Source organism: Hippocampus zosterae, chromosome 8 (genome assembly GCF_025434085.1).
Source record: "Hippocampus zosterae strain Florida chromosome 8, ASM2543408v3, whole genome shotgun sequence".
NCBI lineage: Eukaryota > Metazoa > Chordata > Actinopteri > Syngnathiformes > Syngnathidae > Hippocampus > Hippocampus zosterae.
In genome coordinates, this window is record NC_067458.1 from 24573160 (window position 1) to 24585890 (window position 12731).

A 12731-nucleotide genomic window follows, 5' to 3' on the forward strand; every position below is an offset into this window, starting at 1 on the left:
TACAGTACCCGCCCCCCCCACACCCATTTCCTGCTTGGAGGAAAAAAAACGGAAGCTATAAAATATATATATAAAAGAAACATGATTCGCTCAGCACTTGCGTTCCACTGATTTCGAGGGGCCGAGGCCCATTGTTTTGTCCCGGTCCAGCCCTGCGTACAGGAAGACATAGGTGGCGCTGTAGACATTTGTAAGCTGGATGGTGCGAGTCCTTCACGCGTAGTAGCCCCAGAGGAAGACGTTGATGGCGAGCAGCAGCAAGGCGTTGGCGTTGCAAACGTTCCTCCACAGCGGCGCCTCCTTCAGGGAGTTGAGTTTAGCGCCGCCGGCGAGGGGAACGGCCGAAGAGGCGCCGCTCAGCCCGCACAGACGCAGCAGCGTCCGGCGCCACAAGGGGACCGGCGGGCGCTCCGGAGGGTCGTCGGGGTCCGGGTCGGAGGCGTGGCGCGCCCCCGGCTCGGCGGTCAGATCCACGCGCGGCGTCTTGCTGTGTCTCGTCCACCAGGTCAGCCGGTGCAGCTAAACGCACACACGCGGGCGACAAGGTTGTTTCACATGGCTCGCTTGCCAGCTTACTTGATTCAAAGACGAGCGTCCGCGCGTCTCACGTGCTTGGCCGCTATGGGCGGCGTGGCCAAGCTGACCCCCACCATCACCGAGCAGCTGAAGGCCATCAGGATGATGGCAAAGTAGAGGTAGTGCACCCGGGTCAGCACGGAGGGGCGGAGGTCCGGCTGGCCGCACGCCGGAACCTCGTAGGAGAACTCCAGAGCCATCCGGACCGAGCCCACCGCCAGGCCCGCCATCAGGCCCCAGAACGCGCCCTGAAACGGAGAAGAATGACCCGGCGGGCCAAGGGGAGGCGTCGAAGGGGAAGGGGCGCCGACGGACCTGCTCGTTGGTGCGCGGCCAGAAGATGGCCAGGACGAAGACGGCGGCGATCGGCGGAGCCAGAAAGCTGACCACCGACTGGGCGTATTCAAACAGCTTGCCGCTGTTCGCCGATTGGATGATGGGGATCCACAGGATGCTGACCACCACCAGCGCCAGGACGAAAACCCTGCGGGGGCGGTTTGCGCAATGAAGCGCGCGCGGGCAAAGGCGGGCGCGAGCACGGCGAGCGGCACCTGCCCACGATCATGAGCTCCATCTCGGAGGCGGCGGGTCGGGCTCGCCGGTAAAGGTCCAAGGTGAAGATGGTGGAGCTGCTGTTGAAAATGGACGTGAGCGACGACAGCAGGCTGGCGAACATCACGGCCAGCATCAGGCCACGGACGCCTGCGGGCGCACGCCTCAGGCATGTGGAAACGCATACGTGTTTGCGTGGAAGGGGGGGGGGCGGGGCTCCTACTCACCGACCGGCATGAGTTCCACCACCAGTTTGGGGTACGCGATGTTGGAGCAGCCCACCGCGGTTCCGCACACACGCCGACACACGGCCGGATCCACGCAACCCACCTCATCTTCACACGCGCAAAGGCACCGAGTCACCGCAAGCGCACGCCGCCGTGCATGTGTGTGTGTGTGTGTGTGGTCCAACCGGGGTAGAGCGCCCTGCTGATCATGCCCGGCATGACGATGAAGAACATGGGTAAGATTTTGAGGTAACCTCCTAAGACGCTTCCTCCTTTGGCGTGACTCAGCGAACGTGCTGCCAGCGACCTCTGAACTATCACCTGCACACACACAGACGCATGGAGGAAGGAATAGAGCGGCGTGGATTAAACGAGATGACGCCGAGAGCTTTTGCCACGTCTCGGGGGAGGCCGAGGTGAGTGAGGATTGAAAAGACACGGCGGACTTCGGATGGGAAAAGGAGAGCCCGCCCGCATCACCGGCGACCTTCATCTCTCGCCGCCCGCGAGCACCCCGGGGCGCCTTCTGACCTGGTCGGTGCACCACACCCAGGTGGCGATGACGGTGAGCCCGAAGATGAGCCCCGGCCAGGGCAGGTCCGAGGACACGGGGTCCCGCAGCATGTGGAAGGCGTCGGCGCGAGGGAGGTGACAGGTGGCGTTGGCCACCGTCGCCGTGGGAACGGACGACATGTAAAGCTGCGTCAGACCCTGGTACCAGCCCACCCTGGAGAACGCTGGCGAAGAGAAAGGCGTCACTTTCCGATCGGGGTGCTCATCTTTGGGCGCTCGGGCGCGGCGTACCGATGAACATGAGCGTGAAGGCTCCTCCCACCATGATGACGGTTTGGAAGGCGTCGGTGTAGATGACCGCCGACAAACCTCCTGCGCACGGTGAGGGCGTCAGGTCACGTGACCAAGGACTCGTTAACTCGTTAGGCGCTACAATCGCACCGCGCTTGGGACAAAAACGGGAGACGTCCCCTCCCGCATTCAAATATACACTGTCGCCGCGCTACGCGCGCGTGGGCGTACCTGCCACGGTGTACACGCACGTGATCAGCAGCAGAATGGCGACGGACAGGTACAGGTTCCAGCCGAAGGACACTTGGATGAAGAGCGCGCCGGAGAAAAGGTCCGTCTGCAAGCCACACGCCGCAAATCTTCACTCGCCGTTGGAACGGGCGCGCCAGGGGGAGGGGCTCGGCGCGCGGGTCCTACAGAGAGCTTGGTGAAGATGTAGAGGACCAGGGACAGGACGGACGTGTACATCTGGATCCTGCGTCCCCCGAAGCGCTTGGCCAGGTATTCCGGCATGGTCGCCACCCCGGCCGCGACGTACACCGGGATGAAGATCCAGCCCAGAGCCACCAGGACCCACGCCGCCTACGCGCGGGTGAGGGGGGGGGGGGTTTGAGGCCTGAGCGGTGGCCACCTTTTGCCACCTTTTTCTTTTACATTCAACTCGAAGCCGCCCACAGCGATGCCGCCCGCCGCCGCCGTTCCCGCCAACCCGACGAAGGCGCCGCTTCCGATGTTACTCGACATCAGAGACGCTCCGATCTGAAAGGTGAGGGATGAATGAATGAATGGAGGAAGGGGGCGGACTTTCCGGGTCGTCGTACTCACGGGCCACCAGGTCATGGATCGGCCGGCCAGGAAGTAGCCGCCCACCGTGCTGCCGTTGGCCCTCGCGGACGCCTGAGGACGAGACGGACGTCAACGTTCGGTACGCCGGCGTAACCTACCGCCTGTCGTGCGCGTTCTCCTCGTCTGACTGGAGCAAACCGAAACCGGGCCGGATGAAACTAGACTGCCCCGGACCGGACCGGAGTGTACCGTACAGACAACGGCTTTCCATTTTGGGAGTAGCCGTGAAAATCCGAGACTCAACCGTAGCGCAGGAAACCCCCGAATGATCGTCGGCAAGTGTTTGGGCTTTACGATGTATGAACCCCCCCACCCCGCCCCCCGCGAGTGATCGGGTGCATGCGTGCGCGCTTGAGTGGACCGACCCAGATTCCCACGGCGATGACCAGGAGCAGGTAGACTACCACCACCGCGATGTCGGCGGTCTCCATGGCGGGCGGTCCGGGGGGCGTTGCCGTGGTGACGGCGGGGACGCTCTCTGTCAAAGAAGAAAAGATCTTCACGTGACTCGATGCCGAACGTGGCGGCGATCGGCATCGAGCGATCGCGGCGCATTGGCAACGGATGGATCGATCCGGATGTAAATAGAGGCGTCAATCGCCGGGGGTCGAATGAGTGGATTCGGGAGCCCGCGTGGAATCGGACGAATGACTCCGCGGAACAATGAGCGGACTCGTGGCGTCTTTCTGGAAGCGTGGCGTGAGCAGGCGCGAGCGGGCGCTCTCTGTAGTGGCACGATGAGAGGACGCAACTCCACGAACGCCAGCTTAGATTCTTTTCCTACAATCCGCTACGGCATATTTGGAGATATTTAGATCGACGGGTTTTAAGTCCAGCTAAATATCATTGAACCTTTTCGATGCAAAAAAAAAAGCCGCTCAAATTTGTTTTGGAATTCTTCTCCATTTTCACGCAACAGTTGATGGGCAGTTGAGCGTTTTTGACGTAGCCCGAGATATATTTGAAGAAAAAACAAAACGACTTTGCGCGCACACGCTAATCATTAATGCGAGCGAGCTATTCGTTCGTGCACGTCATTTCGTACTTTGTGCGCACGAACAAGTTGAACAAGTTGAACAAGGAGCGCCGAGCCCTTCTCGGATGAAAGGGTCCCCAAATGGAGCGCACCTTCACCGAGGCGCTTCTCACCGACCACGAAAGTGACCGCGAGGGACGTTTTGATTTGACCCCGCATTTAAGCAGCGGCGCGACGCGAAGACGGAGTTTTCGGCGCCATCCCTCCCACAGCCTTGCCGCCGGTAAAGCGAGCCGAAGGCTCTCTTGAAACGTCCCTCGGGGATCAGGATTCTCATTCGGAGCCTCAAATAAGCTTCCGTGGCGCCGTCCCCTCCGTTCTGGTGCTTCAACTTTGAAAGGAGCTGCGCGGGATTGTTCACGTGACCCGCGACGTGCCCCGCGCACTTTCCAACTATTTTGTGAGCACTAAGTAGTAGTTCTTCGTTTTCGGGGGCGAGGGGGACGAGGCGACTCGGAAAGCCAAGTACTTGATGGCGGGCGGTGCAAGAGGAGCGCGCGCGCACACACATTCACGCACAGACCACATCCCGCTTGACGACCGCTTGAACTTCAGAACCGGAACGCGTGACAAAACAATAAAGCCACACCGGACCGCACGATCTTCGCAGTTTTGCCATTAATTGCGGGCGACTTCATTTGTGCGGCTGAACGAAAAGTAACAATGAAAAAAAAGACCGTGAAGGAACAATTGAAAATGGACTAGCGCTCGGTTCCAAATCATTAGAAGCAAAACAGAGTGAAAATTAAAAGCTCTTTGGAAATAATGCAAAGGAAAATATCAAACCGAGCGCAACCTCAAGAACATCAAGCCAACGAGATGCCAGCGCGCAGGTGGCGGTTTTTGGCACGGGCGGGGGGGGGGCCGGCGGCAGGAATGCCGCGTCTCTCTTGCGCTCGCAACGATAAGACCACCGGCGGCGTCTCCGCTGGGACCCCGAAAAGGCCACCTGGAGAATCTCCACTGACCTTCCGTGACGACAGACATGCTGCGGCTGCGCTCGTCTTCTTGTTGTTGGTTTGCGCGGAGTGCGCTCGGCAATTATCCAGGAGAGTTTGATGACCGCGCATGCTCGTCAAAGCGGCGGTGGCTCGACCCGTTTGGGAACAAGCAAAGAAATGGGACTTTGTCACCGCTCCACTTTATGACTTTATGATTGGCTTTTATTAGAGGACACGTTGACAAAGGTTCCCCAGCCGCTTAGAGCTTCGGCGGTCCGATCAGTCTCCAGCCCTCCGCCTTGGAGACTTTGCCGAAGAAGGCCAGCAGTCCCAGACCCAAACACGCCGAGGTGCCGGTGGCCGCGCTGTGGGCTGCGTGCATTCGCGCACACACACACACACACACACACACACACACACACACACATGGAAAAACACGTCAATAATAGTCAGTTCAGAGCAGTGACGAAACTTTGGCTTCACGCCGCACGTTCAACGGAAAGCGAACGACGACTTGTCGCGTCGTACCGAGATGGCACAACAGTGTCGGCGCTCGCACCAAGAAACGACAAATGGGTCACACTCGCGGTAACGTGTCAGCCGTCACTTAGACGTCACTCGCCGAGTCATCGGGATGTCGCCATTGGCGATGATGTCGGCGCACACCACGGCGGTCCCCAGAAAGGACGTCTCCCGTCGTCACCGCCGTGCCGCGAGTCGCGCGCGACAACGGTGTCGCGAGTCAGCGTTTCGGACAAAGTCGGCGGCGTCGCCGGCCCCCGCCCGGCGCTCGGCCCTACTTACTTCTGGCCCCCAAGAAGATGCCGGAGGCGCACCCGCCCGCAAAGTAGTTGAGGGGATCGTCCGGAGCCTGGCGGGCCTGAGCGCTGAGACACGTGGCCATGCCGAAGATGGCGCCCATGGCGGCTGGGGAGACGCGCACATTTTGGTTCATCGGCGCGCGCGCGGCCGAGCCGAGCGTGGGTCCGGCGGTCACGTACCCATGGTGGCGGTGACGTTTCCGGCCCGCTGCACAGCTTCCAGTGCCGTTTGGGGCTGGAAGGCCACGAGGTGGTAGGCCGAGCCCACCAGGCCTGCGGAGACGCGCGGGAGGCGCTGGGTTACACCTTTGCGCTCAAGGGTGGCGCATGATTATTCATCATCTCCCTCCTTTGATCGTGTTGATGCAAACGCTGCGAGAAAGTTGGAGCCGGTCGAATGGCAGGACATCATTAACTAGACAAACCGAGTCTCAGCCCGCCGCCCTTTTCATACCAGAACTTGTTCAATAGGTGCCATGTGCGGGAGCTTATCCGGGTGCATGACTCATCGTTTTAATCAAGTGCAAACACCGACGACGTGTTTCAGGTTTGAAACTTCAGTCGTTGTTGATTTGTTTTTCAAACGACGTAGACTCCCCGCTTGAAGAAACACTTTCCCAAACCACACTTTCCGTGCTTTGTTCTTGGCGAGGGTCTGCGGCTCTCGGTTCGGACCATCACCGACTGCGGCTACTTGACAGTGGACTTCCGACATTTTGGCATTTCCTTCTCCCCGCTCTTCCTGCGGCACCCTCCTTTCCAAATGATTTGCTTTCATCCGAAAACATTTGACATTTGTGTAAATGAATCATATTTTTTTTAACAGTAGGCTAATTTTTCATTTGACACACGTTCATACGTGCCACTTTCTAATTTTCTGTAATTATTATTTTTTTTTGTTTTTAAAAATCAATCGCACACGCCGGTCAACATTCCGGTCGTCGTTAGCGACGCGCTAGGCTCATTCGGAGCTTTAGCATTAGCTACGAGAACGGGACGTGACTTGGCGGCAACTTTCAGCAAGCGGAGCGTCGAAGGCAAATTGTTGCCCGTGTCAAATATTCACCCAGAGTCGTGGCCAGCTTGGTTGTTATCCACGTTTTCTGCACGCAGTCGGTGCCCTCGGGAATGTCCCAGTAGCCCATTGCTGCCGAGACTGCGAGCAAGGACGAGCCGGCCAAATCTCGCGAGGCTTCGCGCAATAACGGAAGCGAGCTGCGGCGCATTACCGCCGCCCGCTGCACGAGAACGGAACTTTTGGTTCAAGCAAAACATTGGCATCTGCTCTCGTGTTATTCTTTACTTTATTATTGTTTTTTCATGTAGATTGAACTAAATAGGCGACTAAAACATCAACTTTACTCACCCACGCCCGAAAAAAGATTAGAAACAAAACTGAATTGACTTCATTGTCTTTAAACTGTTGAGATTATTTTTATTTTGTTGTATTTTTTCTCATTTTATTTGATGTTGTTTTTAACATTGAATTTGTGATTTTTAACTGCTTGTTGTAAGGTGTCCTCGAGTTCCTAGAAAGGCGCCCACAAATAAAATGTATTGTTATTATGATGATTATTATATTTAGCATTCAAGCTATTTGTCTTTCCATTTGTGTTCAGAGAACAATATTGCAGGTGTTTTGCTAGCAGTTACCAAGGTTTTGTTTCAATGAATTGAAAAACCATGACGTCAAGTGAGGAAACACAAATGCGAGCGCTGTGTTGAGATGCCCTTCAATGGACACGCGCACACAAAATACACAAGATGTTTGGAAACAACGGTCCGCAGAAGACAATCGCTATCAAGTCTGCACACTTTTCAAACAGGGTCTAATCTTGAGCACCGCCGTCTTTTCTTTCCTTCTTCTTGTTGTTCCAGAATTGGCTGTACTTGTCCACCTTGAAATCGTCCTCGTAGTGGACGGCGCTCTCTTTGGCGCTCCTCTTGACTTCGCGCTTCTTTTGACGACTCCGACGCTGCTCCTCCGACAACGTCGACAGATCGACCGGCATCTGGCAAACAGAAGAACGCGTTCAGCACGAAGACAAACGTGCGCAAACAAGACAAGTCAAGCGGCGCCGGTCACCATGAGGATGCGTCTGGGTTCCGCGTATCGGATGTTGACGGTGGAGCCGTCGGGTCGCACCAGCATCACCGGGAACAAGCGTTCGTATTTCTGTCGACCGCAGCGCACCACCGAAGTCCGGTTGGAGTTGAGGCGAGCGGGGAGAGCGCGCGTGAGGGACGCCGACTTCAAAAGACACCTGAAGAAAGGTCGCGATCAGAACAACGCCGTCATTCCATCAAAGGGGTGTCCATTGGAATTACAAACATCTCAAGGACAAGATTCAAGACCCTGGAGTAAAGCGGATTATTCTAAATGACCTCTTTTTGGAGGCCATTTTGTTTCCTGCAAAATTATGTGACGTGTAAAATGATGTCATTGAACTGCGTCTTTCAGCAACTGAACAGTAGAAGTATTATTCAAGAAAACCTTGGTCATATCTGTGTTAAAGGAAGGTCAGAGTGAAATTCAAACCAAGTCAGGGGTGTCAAACTCATTTGGGCGCGGGCCACATTGTGCTGGCCCCCTTTCCATTGGAGAGCCATTATGACCCTGGAAAACTCAATTGCATTTATAGAGCACTTTCAAACAGCCATCGCCGCATACGAATCTATACATGACATATAAATAGCGCTTATTTATTACATTTGAGAAGTTGAAATCTTGTTGCAGATTTTACCAATCATCGTAGAAGTTAACATGTGTGCTTTCGCGGACCAAATAAAATGATGTCCGGGGGGGGGCTCGGGTTTGACACCTGTGGACTAATTAACATGAGTGGTCCGCAATAGTTGTCGCCAAGCCTGATGAGGACCAAAAAAAAAAGAAAAGCGTGTGATCTCGCCCGACTGGCATGATGCAGGCTCAGGCTGGCTTGTGTGCTTCTGCTTCCAACTGGGTGACGAAAGAAAACAATCGTCCCTTTCTTCTCGATGACTTTGAGGTGAAATACCAATCGTGACGTAACTAAGAGAAAACAAATGTCATCTTACCAGGAGAACAACAGATGCGTTTTGTTGATCAATGACATGCTGGCGACGGGCTTCCGGCGTTCAGCTGCATTTGGAAGGGCGCTCGTCTAACCCGGAAGCCGGCGGACAAAAGGTCCCTGACGCACCGCGGAACCCAAGAGCGCCCCTTTCATGCTCATGTCCTGTACACAGCATCTGACTGTCCCTCAAACATTTTAAAAGTTCCCTCACACACCTGAATTCGACAATTCGGAAAAGCCCAAACGCCTCTCACACGCATTGCAATCCCTTTTCCCGAAGTGACATCATTAAGTCTCGTATGACCAACTGTGAGTCTTCTCATTACAACTTGCTATTTTCCACCACTTTCCTTAATTATTTTCGCCATCGGTGGTTTTTCAATGTTACAATGCGGTTACTGAATTCACATTGTAGCCTAGGAAATCTTTTCCGATATTATCCGAGCGAGATGACCCGGAAGTTCTCGGCGACAGGATGGTTGAAATTCGACAACTGCTTCGAAAAGGTGCCCTGGACGCCTCCTTTACGAAAGGACATTCCCCCAAATTATTTACGCAGCAAACGGGGCGCCGACGCAGTCCACAAAGTCCACGACGGCGAAGGAGAAGAAGAAGATACACGTAGAGTACATGGCGGCCATGTTGCCAGGGGCGAATTTCACATCTCCGCCAATGCAACAACACGTCCCTCCTTGCCAAAAGTTATTCCGGGTTCTTTTGCAGTCATTGTACAAATCACGAGGGTATGCCGGCGTCATCGATGTCGTCGAAATTCACGCAATTCACTGACGATTTTGCCCCTTCTAGCTTAGCCTCGCCCTCGGCACACAGCTCTAGAAGTAGCGTCGTATCCAGGGGGTTACGTTCCGGCCGTTTTATTTTTCCTTTCTCCGAAGCCTGTCTTGTGACCTGCAGAGCTTTGAGGAACACCTTCCTTGTGGCGAGCATCACCGTGTCTCGCTAAGAAAAGCGGCGATCTACGAATGAACGTCGACTTTGGACTTTTTCGCGTTGACTGAGCCGATCGTTTGATTATAAAGTAAGTGGGAGATGGCAGCCGCGTGACTTTAGATCGTTTGAGTGACTTTCCTTGCGTCCTTTGCTTGCCTTGTTGTCATTTGTGCTCGTGTGCGTCGTAGTACAGCGATGTGGCTGCTGCCGCTGCTGCCGCTGTGGCCGCTGTGGCTGCTGACCGACATCTCAGGTGACTTTGACAGCATTTCAGGCGAACGCAGAAAAACTCGCGCGTGACATGCCGGCATCTCGTCTTTGTAAGGCAGAGTCGCAAGTGTTGCTGTCTGTTCCGGAGGAGGTGACGCTCCAAGAATGGACCAGTGGCAACGTGACCGTGGCCTCCAGGTGAGCAGCTGAGCCCCACGATTGGACAGTCGCCGTCCTGCGCCTTTGAGCACGAGCGGCCGCACGGGAGTGACTGCTCTGCGCCGCTTTGCAGCCTGGCGCCACCGCGGCCGCTGGTGGTGCGCCTGAACGTCACTTACAGCTCCAAGAGCAACTCGTCAGAGATCATCGGCTTGCCGCGGCAGGTAAGGCCTACCCGCGTGCCCCCCAACCCCACCCCCACCACCCACCATCGCACGGCACCACTGCTCTTTAGGTGACGCTGCCCATTGCGGCCACGTCGGTCACCTTCACGGTGACGGCGCGCACCAGCGGACAGGTGACGGCGTACCTGATGTGCGACGCCGCAGATGGCTGCGGGTGAGCGGCGGGTGTCGGCGGCGGCGGAGGAGGAGGCGGCGGCGGCAATTTCTGACGTCCGCTCCCATATGTCGGCAGCTCGGACCCCCGTCTGCGCTTCATGGTGGTCCGCAGCAACGCGGTGGCGCTGCTGAGCGAGGTGGTCGGCTGGCTCTACTTCCTGGCGTGGTCCGTGTCCTTCTACCCGCAAGTCTGGGAGAACTGGAGGCGCAAAAGGTGCGTCCGCTTGGAAGTTGCCTCACTCGCCGTGTGACCTGAGACTCCTCGGGGTGACGCCTGTCATGCTGCGCTGTGCCACGCCTTGTAAATTTCGGAGCGATGTCATTTCAGCGTGGTGGGCCTGCACTTTGACTTCCTGGCACTCAACCTGACCGGCTTCTTCGCCTACAGCATCTTCAACATCGGCCTCTTCTGGGTCACGCCCATCAAGGTGACCGCCTCATTTCTATCCTTTGGCTTTGGACTCTGACTTGATTTGGACTCTTTTCTACCGTCTTGTTTTCGTCTCGATATTATGGGCTAGCCGACGTGCGCTCCACGTACGGCGGCGCTTGTTTTCAAGCGCTCGATAAATACAGTGGCGTGGCGTCGAGCCTGCGGCGCTACATGCGACTCCTCACGCCGTTTCCTGCCCCCCCAGGAGGAGTTCTTGCAGAGGAACCCCAACGGCATCAACCCCGTCAAGCCCAACGACGTCTTCTTCAGCCTGCACGGCTTCCTGCTGTGTCTGCTCTACATTGCCCAGGCCGCCGTCTACGAGGTTTGACGACGGCCGCCCGGGCCCGAAAAGTCATGGGCGCTTTGTTTTTGCGGGGGGCAAACGCAGGCGGGGCGGCGGCTCGGTCTCGAGGCGGGGGCGCGGCGTGAGCGCGTGTTTTGCCTTGCAGAGAGGGGGCCAGCGGGTGTCGTGGACGGCCCGCGTGCTGCTGCTGATGGGCTGGTCCTTCGCCGGCGTCACCTTGTTCCTGGCCGCCTTCCGGCGCCTCAGCTGGTTGGACTACCTCTACTTCTTCTCCTACATCAAGCTGGCCGTCACGCTGGTCAAGTACCTGCCCCAGGTGGGTCCTTCCTCGCAGAACGCTGGGACGCGCCGGCGCGTTTTGGCCGCTCAGCCCACTCGCCGTCCCTTCAGGCCTTCTTGAACTACCGGCGAAAGAGCACGGCGGGCTGGAGCGTCGGCATGGTGCTGCTGGACTTCAGCGGCGGCCTGCTCAGCATCTCGCAGATGATCTTGGATTCCTACAACAACGGTAGGGCGCCTTCGCCGCGGGCGTCGGCAACGAGCGCACGCGTCCTTCGGGCGCCGCCGTCCGCGTCCCCCCCGATCCCGGCTGAGCGCGCGTCTCTCGTGCGCAGACGAGTGGCGCCTGATCTTCGGGGACCCCACCAAGTTCGGCCTGGGTCTCTTCTCGATGCTCTTCGACGTGCTCTTCATCTTTCAGCATTACTGCCTGTATCGCTCCGGCTACCGGATGCATGACTGCGGCGAGGTGGAGTGAAGCGCCGCCGCCGCGGATGCTGTAGAAAGGAAATAAAATCACGAATGAGGATGGAGATCGATGATTGTTTTTTTTACAAATCTATACGCCTCTCATTGATGACGATTGATATTTAATGATTTTTTTCTTAATGTATAGCATTTCTCTGAAGGAAAAAAAATGTCTGTACGTGTGTGTACCTGTAATGTCCTTTATTTTTATTCCGCTGAAGAAAATAATAAATCTTTTCCAGAAAAATAAATGATGTTTATTTGACTTTATTTCCTTATCGATCGAGCAGCCCAAGTTGTACATTTGACCTTAGGACCTAATGGCTTTTTTTTAGGTCGAGGGGGAAAAAAACCGCGGCATACGTAACGTTTTCTCTTGAAATCGGCTCTCCAAAGCCTAATTCTGGCCATTTGAAATGACGGTGAATATTGGGCAAGACGAGGCTTGAAGCCAAGGTTGGGGCTTGAAATGTGGAGTCGGGTTTGCGTTCGGAAATACTGTCGTCGTCGTGAATGTGCGTTTGAGCGCTCTCGAGACTTGAATGGGTTCCGGCGAGGGGGAGGACGACGAGGACGCCCGCCCGGGAGATCCGGCGGCGGGACGGCCGCAAGGTCGCGTCCCGCGCTCTCGATCTGGGCCAGCCTCCTCAGGACGTACCGCGAC

The 12731-nt window shown here is 56.3% G+C and overlaps 4 protein-coding genes across 5 annotated transcripts; 1 reads left to right on the forward strand and 3 right to left on the reverse strand.

Annotated features, from left to right (window-relative positions):
* Nucleotides 1-77: 77 nt before the first annotated feature.
* Nucleotides 78-12572, reverse strand: LOC127606228 (sodium/glucose cotransporter 4-like). Its single transcript, XM_052074334.1, has 15 exons — nt 12567-12572; nt 5010-5048; nt 3371-3483; nt 2985-3056; nt 2814-2918; nt 2577-2741; nt 2391-2496; nt 2160-2240; nt 1887-2092; nt 1541-1676; nt 1356-1463; nt 1128-1278; nt 892-1060; nt 609-824; nt 78-519 (listed from the first exon to the last, which is right to left on the reverse strand). Exons 2-15 carry the CDS (start codon nt 5026-5028, stop codon nt 214-216), a joined length of 1953 nt encoding a protein of 650 aa, XP_051930294.1. The 5' UTR covers nt 5029-5048; nt 12567-12572; the 3' UTR covers nt 78-213.
* ndufa11 (NADH:ubiquinone oxidoreductase subunit A11) lies at nt 5166-7028 on the reverse strand. Its single transcript, XM_052074340.1, has 4 exons — nt 6870-7028; nt 5984-6076; nt 5787-5909; nt 5166-5354 (listed from the first exon to the last, which is right to left on the reverse strand). The coding sequence occupies exons 1-4, from the start codon at nt 6946-6948 to the stop codon at nt 5242-5244; spliced, it is 408 nt and encodes a 135-aa protein (XP_051930300.1). The 5' UTR covers nt 6949-7028; the 3' UTR covers nt 5166-5241.
* Nucleotides 7091-9807, reverse strand: mrpl55 (mitochondrial ribosomal protein L55). 2 transcript variants are annotated; one of them, XM_052074337.1, is made up of 3 exons: nt 9650-9807; nt 7890-8067; nt 7091-7815 (listed from the first exon to the last, which is right to left on the reverse strand). In XM_052074337.1, exons 1-3 carry the CDS (start codon nt 9805-9807, stop codon nt 7633-7635), a joined length of 519 nt encoding a protein of 172 aa, XP_051930297.1. In that variant the 3' UTR covers nt 7091-7632. The 2 variants fall into 2 exon arrangements, with proteins under 2 accessions (XP_051930297.1, XP_051930298.1); XM_052074338.1 differs by lacking the exon at nt 9650-9807 and adding an exon at nt 8861-8982.
* Nucleotides 9743-12290, forward strand: ctns (cystinosin, lysosomal cystine transporter). The gene is made up of 11 exons (XM_052074336.1): nt 9743-9898; nt 9999-10063; nt 10140-10218; nt 10313-10403; nt 10475-10578; nt 10657-10794; nt 10909-11008; nt 11219-11338; nt 11466-11636; nt 11711-11828; nt 11935-12290. Exons 2-11 carry the CDS (start codon nt 10006-10008, stop codon nt 12075-12077), a joined length of 1122 nt encoding a protein of 373 aa, XP_051930296.1. The 5' UTR covers nt 9743-9898; nt 9999-10005; the 3' UTR covers nt 12078-12290.
* Nucleotides 12573-12731: the final 159 nt, after the last annotated feature.

Bases quoted from the DNA above. Each gene is read 5' to 3' on its own strand.
- mrpl55 (XM_052074337.1), bottom strand. From the start codon at position 9,807: ATGCTCGCCACAAGGAAGGTGTTCCTCAAAGCTCTGCAGGTCACAAGA. The intron at 8,068-9,649 runs GTCAGTGAATTG...ACCTTTCTTCAG, and splicing joins AAGCTAGAAGGGGCAAAATC to GTGTCTTTTGAAGTCGGCGT. The intron at 7,816-7,889 runs GTGACCGGCGCC...TCTGTTTGCCAG, and splicing joins AACCCAGACGCATCCTCATG to ATGCCGGTCGATCTGTCGAC.
- ctns (XM_052074336.1), top strand. From the start codon at position 10,006: ATGTGGCTGCTGCCGCTGCTGCCGCTGTGGCCGCTGTGGCTGCTGACC. The intron at 10,064-10,139 runs GTGACTTTGACA...TTTGTAAGGCAG, and splicing joins GCTGCTGACCGACATCTCAG to AGTCGCAAGTGTTGCTGTCT. The intron at 11,009-11,218 runs GTGACCGCCTCA...CTGCCCCCCCAG, and splicing joins TCTGGGTCACGCCCATCAAG to GAGGAGTTCTTGCAGAGGAA.
- LOC127606228 (XM_052074334.1), bottom strand. The intron at 2,497-2,576 runs GTAGGACCCGCG...TGTGGCTTGCAG, and splicing joins ACATCTTCACCAAGCTCTCT to ACGGACCTTTTCTCCGGCGC. The intron at 1,677-1,886 runs GTCAGAAGGCGC...GTGTGTGTGCAG, and splicing joins GGGTGTGGTGCACCGACCAG to GTGATAGTTCAGAGGTCGCT.
- ndufa11 (XM_052074340.1), bottom strand. From the start codon at position 6,948: ATGGGCTACTGGGACATTCCCGAGGGCACCGACTGCGTGCAGAAAACG. The intron at 6,077-6,869 runs GTGAATATTTGA...GCGTCTCCGCAG, and splicing joins CAAGCTGGCCACGACTCTGG to GCCTGGTGGGCTCGGCCTAC. The intron at 5,355-5,786 runs GTAAGTAGGGCC...GAATGCACGCAG, and splicing joins CATCTTCTTGGGGGCCAGAA to CCCACAGCGCGGCCACCGGC.